Genomic DNA, 14,793 nt, shown 5'->3' with positions numbered 1-14,793 from the left:
TAAATAGAAATGTCATCCTGGTAGTGGTGCTGAGGCAAAGAGAGGGAGCTGAAAATGTATTGCTGCCAGTGAAAGGGTCAGCTCTCTTTCTCCTGAATTTTGTCCTATGTCAAGTGTCTTCTCTAGCGGTTAAACCCAAGCATTCACAGAGCAGCCACCTCCCCACAGCCACTGTAGCTGTGGCAGTTTCTGTGCAAGGACTTAGAAGTCAAGTAACTCAATCCCTTCACTGTGCACACACAGCAACTGGCGTCCAACCCCCTAGCAGGTGGGTGAACAGACCCTGAAGGGGGTGCTGTTGATGAATGCCTGGCTGCAAACACAAGGTGGGGGCCTTGGAGCACTCTCTCCTTTCCAGCTCTATTTCCCTCCATTTCCCCTCATTGGTTGGTCCAGTGAGGCCATGTCCCTCCCCATTTTCTCCAACATAAGTACTCTTCCTCAGATCGTATTCATGCTTTCTTCATACAAGAACCCACTGCACAAATCCCTTTACCTTCTCCTCCACTCATGCACATCCTATCAATCCTTCACGGCAGGCTCAAACTCCACTCCTCCAAGAAACCTCCCCCAAGCATCCAACGCTGAGGGCCCTCTGTCCTCTGTGTCCCTGGGCAGAGTCAAAGGGGTTGTTTTGCCCCTTAGGTACTGATAGGGTATTATGCACTAAAGCCCCAAGTACATTACAAGCAATTTGAGTTTATGAACATTTTTATTCCATTCTTTCTCCCACAGAATGACTTGTGCTAAATTGGCATCCACCGAACATTTGCTTTTTGTTTCATTGGCTTTTTTCTCATGGCGTTTGTCCACCTACCCTTTCTCTACTAGTCAATATCTGCCAATGAAGGGGTCTGGTGGAAATGAGCGGTGGTGGCATTATTATGTAGCTGTGGCAACTGCATTTGCAAGACAGTTGAGAAGGAAGGAGAGAGAGCAGGTGTCAAGAGATAGGTGGTTGGAAAATAGAAGACATATACTACCACCTGCCTGAAGCAGAATCTCCTTACCGCTGAGAATAGGCCACATGAGGATCAGAGAGGACACAATCGTTCACATCAGAGTGTTGAACTTCCTCCTCTTTCTCCTCCTCCTCTTCCTCCTCCTCCTCCTCCTTGGATGAGTTATGGAGCAATCTCAGGGAAAGTGATTCCACGTGGCGACAGTTCTCAATACAAAAAGAAGAAACCACATGGTCCATTCTGGTGGAGAGCTTGATCTCAATTTTGGGGAAATAGCCCATGGCCCTTTGCACAAAGTCCTCCTCCTGCATCTCATACAAACAGTAGAACAATTCCAGCTGGCTGGGCTCAATCTGTAGCATCTTGGCCTCGGCTTTTGCTTCAATCCATTTTAGCAACTCCAGCCTGATTTTCTGAGAGATCTTGCAACTCAGTTTTTTCTCCAAGTAGGAGGTTCTCTCCTGGTTGATAAGGCCAAAGAGAAAACGGACAACGAAAATCAGATACCCTTTCTCAAACTTGCCGTAGTTTTCGAGAAGGACCGTCACATCTCGGTTGGGAAGCTTCAAACTACTCTGCTGCATGCTCCTCATCTCCCCCTGATTCTCCTCTTCCAGCAGATAGTACATGGCAGCAAAGAACTCCTGGAACGTCATGTGGATGAAGCTGTAGAATTTCTCACAGTCCACTTCCTTTTGGAATAGGTTCATCCTCAAGAAAGCAGACACATCTGCCTTCTGCAGGCCATGATTCCTGAGGTCACACTCCTCAAACAGGATTTTCTGGTTCCAGATTCCATCTGCAGCCAACGAACAGAGACCCCAGAGGGTGGCAGAGTTGTGGTGCTCCTGGTTCCCTCCTTGGGACTGCAACAAACTGGAGAGGAAGAAGATATACACGGCAGTGGTGGTCTTGGACGTCCGGGCAAGGCTCTTGCCACTGTCCATCTGCTGTTTCAGCCCAGTGCACACGATCCAGCAGACCAGGGGAATAAAGCACATGGTGAAGAGGATCTCATTCTCCTGAATCAGTCTGAAGGCTTCCCTGGCTTGCTGCTCATCTGAGAAATACTTAAAGAAATATTCCTTCTTTCTGACCTCTGAGAAACCCAGGATCTCCACGTGACGAGCCCGGCCCAGCAAGTGCTGAAGTTTCTCCAGGGCCACGGGTCTTGTGGTGATGAGCAGAGAGGCCTCGGGAAGCAGTCTTTTCCTGATGAGGCTGCTCAGGAGAATGTCTCCCCGCTCCACCTTCTGCCAGTTGGTGCAGAGTGCTTCTGTGTGCTCATCAAAGGCACCTTGCAGCTCATCAAAACCATCCATGAGGAACAGGATCCTGGAAGGCTTGCTCACAATCTTGCCTATGGGTGGGTTTGGGCCAGGGCAGCAGCTGGCGATCAGGTCCCCCAGGCTCCTCTGCATCCCAAGGCTCACCTCCCGACAGTGAATGTAAAACAAATAGTCAAATTTGTCCTGGTAAAGTTCCCCTGACGCCCAGTCCAACATGATCTTCCTGGCCAGTATTGTCTTCCCAATGCCCGCTGCTCCCTGGAATACCACCGTGTGCACAGGCTCAGAGTGTTGGTCCTCAGGATCAAAAAGCAATTCCAAGTTCATGGAACTCACGGGGCCATCCTGCATCTTGGCTGAGGTCCTACCAATGGCCAGGAGCTCATGCTCTCTCTCCTGCTGGCTCCGGTGTTCCTTGATGAGACGCAGCCTGGTGAAGCGTTTGTTGAGGTTCACGCTCTCACCCAGACGGGCATTCCTGTCTTTGATACACTGGAATCTGCTTCTCACATATTTTCTGTACTTCTTACAGTAATCTGTGGCAGAGACAGAAAGTTAGATTTTGGAAGAAGCCTGAGCACATCCACCAGAGATGAGCTATCAGCAGGGGCCGGTGGTCTATAAGGAATGGTAACTGGAATTGAGGAATGGGAGTTGCAGTTTCTCTCCACTGCCTGGGTATGAACAGCCCCAGAAAATCTAGGGTGTCAAAGTCTTCCTAGACACGGTTAAACAAAAGAACAGCAAAGCGCCATATGAACTGGCCCTGGCCAGAAGATCCTTTTTATTCAATCTTACTCCTTTAGGTAGTCTGCAGCTCATGCCTGATAAAACCTGAAACACTCAATTGCCTCCCCTTGGTTCTGGGACTCCAAGGAGCCATGCAAACATGAATCTATTTCTTAAGCTGAAGTGGATTTCCTGAGACGGCCTTTTCACCCTAAGGAGCAGGAACATGTTAGGATCACCAAATTATCCACCTTCCTAGCTTCAAGTACCTACAGAACCAGGTCTCCAAACCCAACTAGAAGTGCCACCCCCATTGCTTACCTTTCTTTTTTTTACAAATAGAGATTCTGGAAAGGTACCCCAGTAAACCCATCCACTCCTCTTCAAGGCTTTCTTCCTGGCTTATCACAGAAACGTTTGCATTGTCTGAGAGTAAAAGGAAGAAAAATTCGAAGCGTCAAAACCCAGGACTCCTGATTAAGATGACGTCATTGAGATCCAATATCTAACACCTGGCATAGGTCAAAGGCACCTGCCCTGAACATCTCCCAAACCAGAATACAGCTCAGTTGAATGTCCAGTTAGGGGCATTCCTGTACTCCTAATTTCAAAGCAATGGATACCACCCAGAATTATGTCCACACTGTATCCAGTCTTGGAATCTGTCTCCCAAGCCTGGAAATCAAACAGTAAACATGTGAGGCATCAAGGTTTCTTATCCTCATTTGTCTTTGGCAGACTCCCTCCCTGGTGCTCTGGTTTTGAGGCCATCCCACACACTTTTCAATATCCCCAAGATGGCTAAAGGCCAGCAATATCATCCTTCCTTGACCCCAAACACCTGAAATTCATCTTACCCATATCCTGAGTCTTAAGAGTAAGAATAACCAATCTGGCTTATGTCTATTTCTCTATTTCAGTATTCAGAATCCTGGCTGACTTTAGATTCACCTAGAAATCTTTAAAAACACTGATTCCAGGATTCCACCTCCGGTGATCCTTTGTCAATTCTCTGAGGTGGAGCCCAGGCACCATTATATTTTAAAAGCTCCAACACGCATCCACAGTTGAGAATCACAGATCTAAACAATCACTGAATAACACATCCCAAAGAAGCATCTTATAGGAGAAATTAGACACAGTAGAATAAGAGCTAAGCACCAAGGGAAACACATGGGACAGATAACTTTAGGTGGGCAGGAACTGAAGAGCTACATAAAGGATTCCTGATAGATGTCTACTTATTCTGAATGGCAAAGCTGTTAATCCAACACACACAAAACCACAAAACAAAATCTAAACATTAACTCAAACCAAGACTAAAATTTAATTCTTACCTAAAACCTAACCCTAGCCAGCACCCCCCATAAAAACAAAAAAATTCTAACCCTAGTTATCATTCTTCCACCCCACAACCCAGATGTAAAAGCCAAATGGCACAGTGGTTAAGAGCCAGGCTTCCACCAAAGACACACTTGGCATTGAATCCCAGTCTTGGCTCTGATTAGAACAGAGTCATGGACAACCAAAACCTTTTCCAGGCTCACTTCACATGGTTGTGCAACCAATCTCCAGAATTATTTTTCATCTTGTAAAAATGAAACTCTATACCCATTAAACAACAATTCTCCATTCCCCATTCCCTGCAGCCCCTGGCAACCACCAGGGGCTGTGACTGGCTTATTTCACTCAGTATAATAAAACTGAAAGTTCATTTGAAAAAGCACAGGCTTCCTGGGGTTCTTGCGAAGAATGAATAAAATCCACAAAAACTGCTTAGTGAACTACTTCTGCCACTATGATTATTATACTTTAAAAGGGTTATTGAGTATGTAAGTACTGACACATTTATAACTGTTATTATATGCAATTTGTTTATAACATCCCACTGGTGTACGCCCTTGCCCTCATGCCCCCATATTATTTTTATCTCCCTCATTAGACCCATATTGCTTCCCCAGTTCACTGTGCTTCTGACCTGATGGTTCATTTTTTTTTTTTTTTTGCCAGTATAAATACGTTTTAATTGACTTTAGACATGTCAATATGGACAATACAGGGTTGGAAGAAAAAACAGGGTAAACAGGGTAAACATTCATTAGAAAACAGAAGTTTAAATATATAAAACTGACTTCAAATGGCATGGATATACTACATATACACCACCATTTTTGTCTGACCATTTCAGAAACGCTGATTCATTTTTATTCCCCATTTCCGCTAGCTCAACATCATCATCCTGTGATTTTCTAGATTCCTCTGAGCCCATCCTTGTACCCTTCCCTTGCTCAGAACCAGAGCCAGAAGGAAGAACCTCACCCTCAGCCTGTCCACAGGGATGAAGAGTATTTCTTTGATCATTCCAATACCCAAAGTAATGGCCATAGGAAAAGCTTTTCCCCAGAAATTACATAGTTCTATAAGGTGAGAGATTGCCCCCTGAGCCATGGGAAGCAGAGATTCAAGTTTGTTGACTATGCAGGCAGACACATGAGGAGCTAGATGGAGACCTGGAGGAAGTTTCAGGCACAGGAGAGATTTGGATAAAGTGTAACTATTCAGAGAAGATTCCTAGTAGTATATGAGCCCTGACTTAGGTTTTTAAAGAAGTTAGAAAAAAGTAAACTGCTTTCCTCCATCTTCTCATAGCACTGTCATGAGAAGAAAAAAGAAGATGAAGCCAAGATAATAAAACAAGTGATTAAAAAACAAACATACTGGGCTTCCCTGGTGGCACAGTTGTTAAGAATCCGCCTGCCAATGCCGGGGTCGCGGGTTCGAGCCCTGGTCCAGGAAGATCCCACATGCCGCAGAGCAACTAAGTCCGTGCACCACAAGTACTGAGCCTCCACTCTAGAGCACACAAGCCACAACTACTGAACCCAAGTGCTACACCTACTGAAGCCCGTGCACCTAGACCCTGTGCTCCGCAACAAGAGAAGCCACCGCAGTGAGAAGCCCGCGCACCGCAACAAAGACCCAACACAGCCAAAAAATAAATACATAAAATAAATTTAAACAAACAAACAAAACAAACAAACATACTAACTTTGATTCGTCAAAGGATACCATTAACAAAGTGAAAAGGCAACCCATAGAATGGGAGAAAACATTTGCAAATCATATATCTGATGAGAGGTTAATATCCAGGATATATGAAGAACTCCTTCAAGTCAACAACAAAAAAGACAAACAACCCAATTAAAACATGGGAAAGGGACTTGAACAGGCATTTCTCCAAAGATAAACAAATGACTAACAAGCACATGAGAAGGTGCTCACGTCACTCGTCAATAGGGAAATGCAAATCAAAACCACAGTGAGATACCATCTCACGCCCATTAGGACTGCTACTATCAAAAATATATAAATATATATATATAATAAGTGTTGGTAAGGATGTGGAGAAATTAGAACAATTGTACACTGCTAGTGGGAGTGTAATATGATGTGGCCATTATGGAAAACATTCCTCAAAAGATTAAACTAGGATTACCATGTAATCCAGTAATTCCACTTCTGGGCATATATCCAAAAGAATTGAAATCAAGGTCTCAAAGAGATTTGTACAGCCATGTTCATAGCAGCATTATTCACAATAATCAAAAGCTAGAAGCAACCAGAAAGTCCACTGAAGGATGAATGGATGAACAAACTGTGGTATATACATACCACAAAATATTGTTCCACCTTAAAACGGAACGAAATCTTGCCATATGTGACAACATGGGTGAAGCTTGAGGATGTTTATGCTGAGTGAAATAAGCCAGATACAAAAAGACAAATACTGTATGATTCCACTTGTAAAAGGTACTGGAATAGTCAAATTCATAGAGACGGAAAGAGGTTGCCAGGGGCTGAGGGGAGGGTAGAATGAGGAATCGTTGTTCAATGGGTACAGAGTTTTGCAAGATGAAAAGATTTCTGGAGATTGATTGCACAAAAGTGTGAATGTGCTTAACACCAATGAATCATACACTTTAAAATGGTTGACAGTAAGTTTTATATTATGTGTATTTTATCACAATTTAAAAAAATATACTGTCTTCCTTCCACTCACCCCATTCTGGCTCATCCCTCTTAGCTTTCTCATAAAGGTCTCTCCTGTTGATTGCAGCAAAAATCCACTTGGCCATGGCCCATGCTTTCTCCTCTCCATTGAAATCAATCATCAGAGTGGCTAGATCCACGTGATCTGCTTTCTCTGTCTGACCCCGAGGAAGTGACGTGCAGCCCTTCTGACTGGGATAGTCTTCTAAGTGCATCTTGAATTTCTTAAAGTCTACGTCTTCCAGATCCTCCAGGTAACGAGCCAGCTTGCAGCGGACACTTGCCATGCTCACCTGAAGCCCTGGTCAGAGTCCTTGGGCATAGGTCCACACTGGGAAATCGGGTGGTGAAAACAGCATATGGATAAGAAGTCTTTTAAGAAGTCTACCCTCAGAGAGAACTAAACTATCAAAAACCTAGAAGATTGAAAGGAAAAAAAGAAATCACCAGACTCTAACGAGTTGCCATCTTTAGTTTTGAAAAGTGAGTCAAATACTTACCAGAGAGCTTTCCTATTGGCTTGACCCAGGAGTGTGTCCTGAGCCATGGAAAAAAGGTGCCCCTGTGGAGAGAAACAATTAAACCCACAAACACAGTCACATTAACATTGCAATGTGTATCTTAAACCACTTCCTGATGCCACCTTGATGTATCACCAGGAGAACTTTGGTCCCACTGATCACTGGTTATGTGTGACCTTGGACAAATTCTTCACTATTCTTCAACTTCAGTTTCCTCGTCTATAAAATGACAGAGTGGAAAATATGTTTTTTACATTCCTTCCAACTGAAAGACTCTGGTTTCTTGTTTCTGTTTTGAACCAAGGAAAGATGAGTAAGGGGCAAAAGAAGAAGGATGCCAGGAGTGAGTAAATATGGCGATAACAGAGCAGCATATGCCTAGAGAGAGAAAAGGAGAGAGAACATAAAAGCATGTAGAGGAGAGGATGGTCTGCAATAGCCCTTTTATCAGTCCACTGATAGATAAAGACTGAAATGGGATGGAACTTGGGCTGATAAGGGAGAATAATAAACACATATATTTCTTTAATGTCTCTTTGCAAAAATCACAATTATAGTAATTACTAGAACTCACATTTATTGAGAGCTTCTCATGGGCTAGGTGCTGCCCTGATGCACAAAGCCCAAAGATTAAATTCCTAGTCCCATGGTATGGAAGTAGAGACTGAGTCTTAGGCTAAGTGACTTGCCCAGGTTTTCACAGCCAGGAGGGACAAAGCCAGGATTTAGACCAGGGTCATTGATTTCTGAGTCATGCCCCTAACGTTGCATTTTTCTCAGCTTAAAAAGTGTGAGACCGTTTCTTCCACCATTTAAGTAGGTATCTCAGTCAGATAGGAGGAAAAATTATCGAAGATGATAAAAATAAATGGTTAAAAGGCAAAGACATTTTCCCAGGTTTTATCACACACAGTCTTTCATTACAGTGTTCAACAACTCAGTTTCCTAACTAGAGTTTGAGTTCCACAAAAACTAGAAATAAGCTGCTATATCTTTTGATCATACACATCTCCTAGATTTTAGATGGATGAACACATTGGCTTTGTTTGGAATTTATCCCTTCATATTACTGAACTTGGAAAAGCACAACATTAGCCCAAAGACATAAATGATGTTAAAGGAAGGGAGAGGCCCTACGAAGCTTTGGAACTCTCCAAAACGGAATTTATAAAGAACACAGTTTAATGTTCAAGCCATCTCAAACATGTTCATCTCTCCTTCTATCTTCATTCTTGCCTCTCCACTCCTGACCTCATGCACCCCACGCCAAATCCATTCCCTATGCATCTGGCAGGTGGCAGGAGGGGAGGGGGCACTCCAGACAGATCCACCAGCGCTGCAGTCCCTCCCAGGTCCCATTCCATTGATCTTTCCATCCACATCAGGACTCTGCCTTTCCTCTGTGCTCCCCTATCCCTAACCCTAGTGCACCCCACCTTGACCTTTACCTTCTCTGTCCCTTGGTTTCTAAAATACTCATTTGCTTTTATGCATCCCATCTATCCTCTCCCTGGGGGAATGATTGGCAAATATGCTGGAGTCATGGGTGTAAGCAGTTGTTGCTGCTCCTGTCCTCACCCCCCGTCCCCCCACATACACATGCACTCGCACTCATAGCATCCAAATAGTGATAACCATAAAAGAACATTCCAGAAGCATTGTTGAAGGACAGACCTGAAGGCTGGCAAAATAAATCTCTAGTCAAGTTCTGGCCCTTGACACAATCTCCCCATGCTTCCCAAGACCATTTCAGCCACCCCGCTCCACAGAGCTGGACTTACCCAGATGTCAGCCTCAGGAACAGCCAGAGAGGAAACGAGATGAATTTTATAGCAGTCACAGCCCAGCAGGAAGGATGTGGTCTCACTATGGAGTGAACAGGCTTGCATCACAGACAAAGGCAGAGACTAACGATTACTCACATCACTGGATTTTCCAAACTGAAGTTCTCAAAGCTGAGACTGGTTGTAGCCAGAGATGTCTGGCCTCTCCTCAGTGGCCACTGGGGTAGAGAATGGGAGGAAATTCAACTGCTACTCAGTGGATGTTCCCTGTAACTCTGACAAGCAGCCACGTGAGTGTTTTGTTGACAGAGAGGGGAGTACGATGGAGAATACCACCGGAGCTGGTAAATAGAGAATTGAGAGCATAACCTGGCCATCAGACTGCAAATCCCATGCACTTTCAAGCCGTCACATGGAGGCAGTCTGCAGACAGTACAATAACAATTGACTGTTATATTTTTAACCACTTTATTAGGGGTAAGTATATACCTGTGAAACCATCACTACCATCAAGGCTATAAACATATTTATCACCTCCCAAAGTTTCTCCCCACCCTATTATGATTATGATTTTGTGTGTGTGGTGAGAACACAATATAAGACCTACCCTTTTACCAAATAATATGTACACAATACAGTATTTTTTTATATAAATTTATTTAGTTATTTATTTATTTTTGGCTGTGTTGGGTCTTCGTTGCTGAGCGCGGGCTTTCTCTAGTTGCAGCAAGGCGGGGGCTACCTTTCGTTGTGGTGCGCTTCTCTTGTTGCGAAGTATGGGCTCTAAGCACGCGGACTTCAGTAGTTGTGGCTCGTGGGCTCTAGATCACAGGCTCAGTTGTTGTGGTACATAGGCTTAGTTGCTCCGCGGCGTGTGGGATCTTCCTGGACCAGGGATCGAACCCATGTCCCCTGCATTGGCAGGTGGATTCTTAACCACTGTGCCACCAGGGAAGTCCACAATACAGTATTATTAGCTACAGGCTCTATGCTGTACAGCAGATCTCTAGGACTTTTTCATCTTGCATAATAGAAACTGCCCACCCTCTGACTAATATTTTCCCTTTTCTTTCTCTCCCTAGCCCCTGGCAACTGTCATTCTACTCTGTTTCAATGAGTTTGACTATTTTAGATTCCACATGAGTGATTTCATTCAGTATTTATCTTTCCTGTCTCATTTATTTCACTGATTTCATTCAGTATTTATCTTTCCTGTCTCATTTATTTATTAATGTCATCAAGATCCATCCATGTTGTTGCAAATGGTAGGATTTCTTTCTTTGTCATGCCTGAATAACATTCCATTGTACATATATACCACATCTTCTTTATTCATTCATCTATTGATGGACGCTTTGTTTGTCTTTATCCATTCTTCTATTTACGGACATTTTATCCATTCTTCTATTAGGGACAAGGTTGTTTCCACATCTTGGCTATTGTGAATAATGCCACAATGAACATGGGAGCAGATATCTCTTCAAGATCCTGATTTAAATTCCTTTGGATGGGCACAAACTCTACTCTCTGACTCACTGACTTACTTGTTCAACTAACACTTATGGAGTACCTAGTGTATGTCAGGCATGAACACAAAGCTGAAAAGCACCTTGCCTTACCCAAGAGGAGCTGGAGGAGAGAGGAACACCCAGACCTGCTTTCCTAGCTCTCACCATGGCTCCAGGACCACAGTCCAACAGTGGCATGAGTTCCATAGAGCATGGTGAGTGAGAAGCACTCAGCACCTCCAGGAGAGTGCAGGAAACTTGGAGCAAGAAGGAAAAGCATCCAAGTCTAACAGAGGGGCACTGGTATGCTACTTCATGCCTCAGTTTCCTCATCTGTGAAATGGGGGTGACAATAGCACCAATAGGAGATGGCTGTCATAAGGATTGAGCAAATGGGTAGATGTGAGGCCTTTGGAACAGAGCCTGAATCAAAGAAGCTGGTATCTGTGGTTAGCTCCTGTTACTACCATTGTTACAGAATTATGTGCAAAATGCTCCGAGAGATGAAAGAGAGGCATCTACTCCCACTGAAGCAAGGGCAAGATAGCAAGACCTGAGTCTAAAGCTCTGCATGTTGTTAAGGGCCAGGGTGCATGCAGGAGCAGTGAGGAATCCAGACGCTGAGGCAAGGGAGAGAGACAGCAGATCAATCAAACAATACCTGAGAGGGAAATGCAAGGTAGAAAGCAGTGTTCAAATGACATTCCAGAATTTTGAAAATATATTCTCATCATGTATAAAAACTAATCAAGAAAAAAAATGACCATGCTTTCCTTGTTATTCTGCCTTCTGAAAACATTGTTTCAGGTATGGGAATATCAAAATCAACACAAATAATAAACAAAGAAGGTCACAAAAATAGAATATAATGATTCTCCTTCCTACCTATTCATGACCCCCCTCCTAAAAACATGGAGAATAACAATTTAATACGGTGCACCAAAGAAAAACAATTACACTCATGAAACAACTGCCGCCCACTTCTATAAAGCAGAGTGAACTGGAGCTCTGGGTATTGGGTTCCAAACCCAAATTTGCCACAAATTCTTTCTAATTGAATAATCTACAGGAAACCAAACCAAAACAAAAGAAAATCCACTAGGAAATCAATGACTGCTGTAAGTTACAAAGAAATAGACTGCCAAAGGCTGAAGGGGAAATAAAGCAAGCCAGGAGATATGTGCTTCCCCCAGCCACCTCCAAGTACATGTGAACAAGCCCTGATTCTATGGGTCGGGGCAGAGTGAGGAAACGTCATAGGGCTTTGCTGAACCGAAAATCCAGACACGAGACACGAAAGTATAGGTGTGGTGACAAAGACCCCAAACATTTAAAGTCAAGATTCTATTGAAAAGTCCAAAGCAAAACAGTAATAGTGTAAGATACCCTAAATCATGCATGTATCTCTGGGCCTGAATGCCTCCAAATCCTCACCCAGCTTCCCCTTCCCTTGACCTCTACACACAGGGTACAACATGACATGCTAATCACCCTCTCTAGGCCTGCGAGGAAGGTGGTTTCACTTCTACACGGGCAGCAAGAAAGCACGTTGCTTTCCTGGAAAAGAGATTCTCTTAGGCTGCAGGCATTGCTGCCACTTTCCACTTGTCAACCCTGCACTGATCAATACAGTAGCCGCTAGCTACACATGGCTACTGAAATGTAAATTAATGAAAATTAACAATTCTTTTCTGGCTGCACTGGTGGCATTTTAAGGGCTCGGTAGCCACATGTGGGGACAGTGCAAAATAAGACAAGTATATCACTACTGAGTTTTATTGGTCAGCCCTGGTCTGACTCCTTTCTTTGCCTGGAAGGGGCTTCCTGGAGCTTAATTCCTCATGTTGGAAATCTTAAAATATTTCCTGCAGAACATTATTCTATCAGACATTAGGTAGGTTGTTGAAGATGTATATATATATATACATACATATATATATATATATATATATATATATGATTACTTATTTTTAAAATACATATATATGCACTTATTAATACATGTGTAGACAAATTTGGAAGAACTGTATTTGAAACTACAAACATGAAGTTAGAACAAACAGAGGATTTTTATTTTCTACATTAACACAGAGGACTTTTATGTTGTACGTTATATATTTCTTCATTGACTGGCTTTTTTCCAAAGCATATATAACTTTGTAATTGAAAAAGATAAAAAGGGAGTTTTACCCAGCACAAGTATCAAGTTGGTAGGTTCTGGTGGCCTTAAAATAGGATGACAGTGACAGTTGGGCTTCCCTGCTTTTCTAGCTTCCATCAGTACACCAGTCCTCTAACTAATAACGCTACTTTTTTTCCTCCTCCTCCACTAGGTGCTAATTCTTTCTCCCATGCCTTCTAATCCATGTCAAGGCATGAACTGCAAAAGGCCAAGCATGTACTCATATTATGGTGAGTGTAGAATTTCACAGAAGTGGAGCAGATACTGTAGGTGGTCAGACCATCATCCAGTGGCCACCTTCTTCCTTGCTAAAAGGACTCCAATTTTGTGCAAGCATTCACTTTTTCCTTACAGGACTCAGGAAAAGTTAATTATTTTCTCCAAATTAAGGGGTATATTCTGGTTTATATAACCCAATAACTGGATCCTGCTCTCCTAATAATGATGGTTTAAGGAGTGGGCTGGTGAGTAAGTTCTAGTTATAAGACCAGGACTTCACATAAAACAGTCTGTGCTCTGAAGAAAGACTTTCCTTAAGGTTTGGTCCTTTGCTGCCAATAGATGTGGTCACATCAGGTTATGATGCCTGGAACTGCTGTGGCCATTTAATGACTATAAGGGAACATGAAAGACACTAAGGATGGCAGAGCCAGAGATGGAAGAAACATGTCCACTGAAGCAACCAGCCCAACAGTGAAATGCTCTGGTGTTTAAGCCAATTAATATGGTTCCTCTATTCCTTAAATCCAAAGGCAACTTATACATAGATGCCTTTGTTGAAGTATGATTGACTATTCTTCTCTGTGAGTTTTGATTTCCCTGAGGTCAACACTGAGCTAATACTCACCAGTACAGGTGTAGTAGCATGGCTATCGACTTGTGCCTGGGCTAACAGGTGGGCATCGGTGTCCCGAGGATTGTTAAATAGTTCTAAAAAAGACCCTAGCTGTCAGCCACTACCATTTCCTCACCATTTGCTCATCATAGTTTTTCCCTGTGGCAACATGGCCACAAAATAAGGAGTTATCAGGCAGCTCTGAATTTCAAGGTAGAACAATGGTCTTGAATGGAAGGCTTTTATGATAGAATGGAGGCTTTTTGAAAGAGAAAAACTTCGTTGAGCTCCAAATAGCATGAGCATTCATGAATTCATAAAATAAATTTTATCTCATAAACTATAGCACAGGGAAGATTGAAAGGTGATATGAGAACAATTTCAAAGAATATGAACATTTCAACAGGAGACTGAATTGGAGAAATGGAGAGTCCCTGCAATGGTTAATTTAATGTGCCAGTTTGGCCAGGCCGTGGTACCCAGACATTTGGCCAAACACCAGTCTGGATGCTGTTGTGAAGGTATTTTTTAGATGAGATTAACTTTTAAATCAGTAGATTTTGAGTAAAACAGATTACCCACCATAATGTGGTTGGGCCTCACATAATCAGTTGAAGGTATTAAGAGAAAAGACTGAGATCCCCCAAGAAAGAAGGAATTCTGCCTGCAGTTTGCCTTCAGACTCAACAATGCAACATCAACTTCTCCCCTGAGTCTCCAGCCTGTCCTGCAGATTTCAGATTTGCCAGCCCACACAATCACATGAGCCAAATACTTAAAATCCCTCAAGATAGGGGCTTCCCTGGTGGCGCAGTGGTTGGGAGTCTGCCTGCCAATGCAGGGCCCACGGGTTCGAGCCCTGGTCTGGGAAGATCCCACATGCTGCGGAGCAACTAGGCCCGTGAGCCACAACTACTGAGCCTGCACGTCTGG

At 43.3% G+C, this 14,793-nt stretch overlaps 1 protein-coding gene across 2 annotated transcripts in view; it reads right to left on the bottom strand.

The window, feature by feature from the left end:
- Positions 1-9,409, bottom strand: part of NLRP3 (NLR family pyrin domain containing 3) — a 53,857-nt gene extending 44,448 nt beyond the window's left edge. For both annotated transcript variants that reach the window (XM_068534703.1, XM_068534704.1), the window contains exons 1-5: positions 9,333-9,409; positions 7,531-7,592; positions 7,041-7,361; positions 3,302-3,406; positions 1,011-2,787 (exon numbers count right to left, since the gene is read on the bottom strand). In XM_068534703.1, coding sequence (XP_068390804.1) covers positions 1,011-2,787; positions 3,302-3,406; positions 7,041-7,317 — 2,159 coding nt within the window. In that variant the 5' untranslated portion in view covers positions 7,318-7,361; positions 7,531-7,592; positions 9,333-9,409. The remainder of the gene's footprint in view (positions 1-1,010; positions 2,788-3,301; positions 3,407-7,040; positions 7,362-7,530; positions 7,593-9,332) is intronic.
- Between the last annotated feature and the right edge of the window lie 5,384 nt (positions 9,410-14,793).

Source organism: Eschrichtius robustus, chromosome 2, assembly GCF_028021215.1.
Source record: "Eschrichtius robustus isolate mEscRob2 chromosome 2, mEscRob2.pri, whole genome shotgun sequence".
In the NCBI taxonomy this organism is placed as follows: domain Eukaryota; kingdom Metazoa; phylum Chordata; class Mammalia; order Artiodactyla; family Eschrichtiidae; genus Eschrichtius; species Eschrichtius robustus.
Note: the sequence above shows the minus strand (reverse complement) of the source record. Positions and strands in the feature narration are given on the sequence as shown.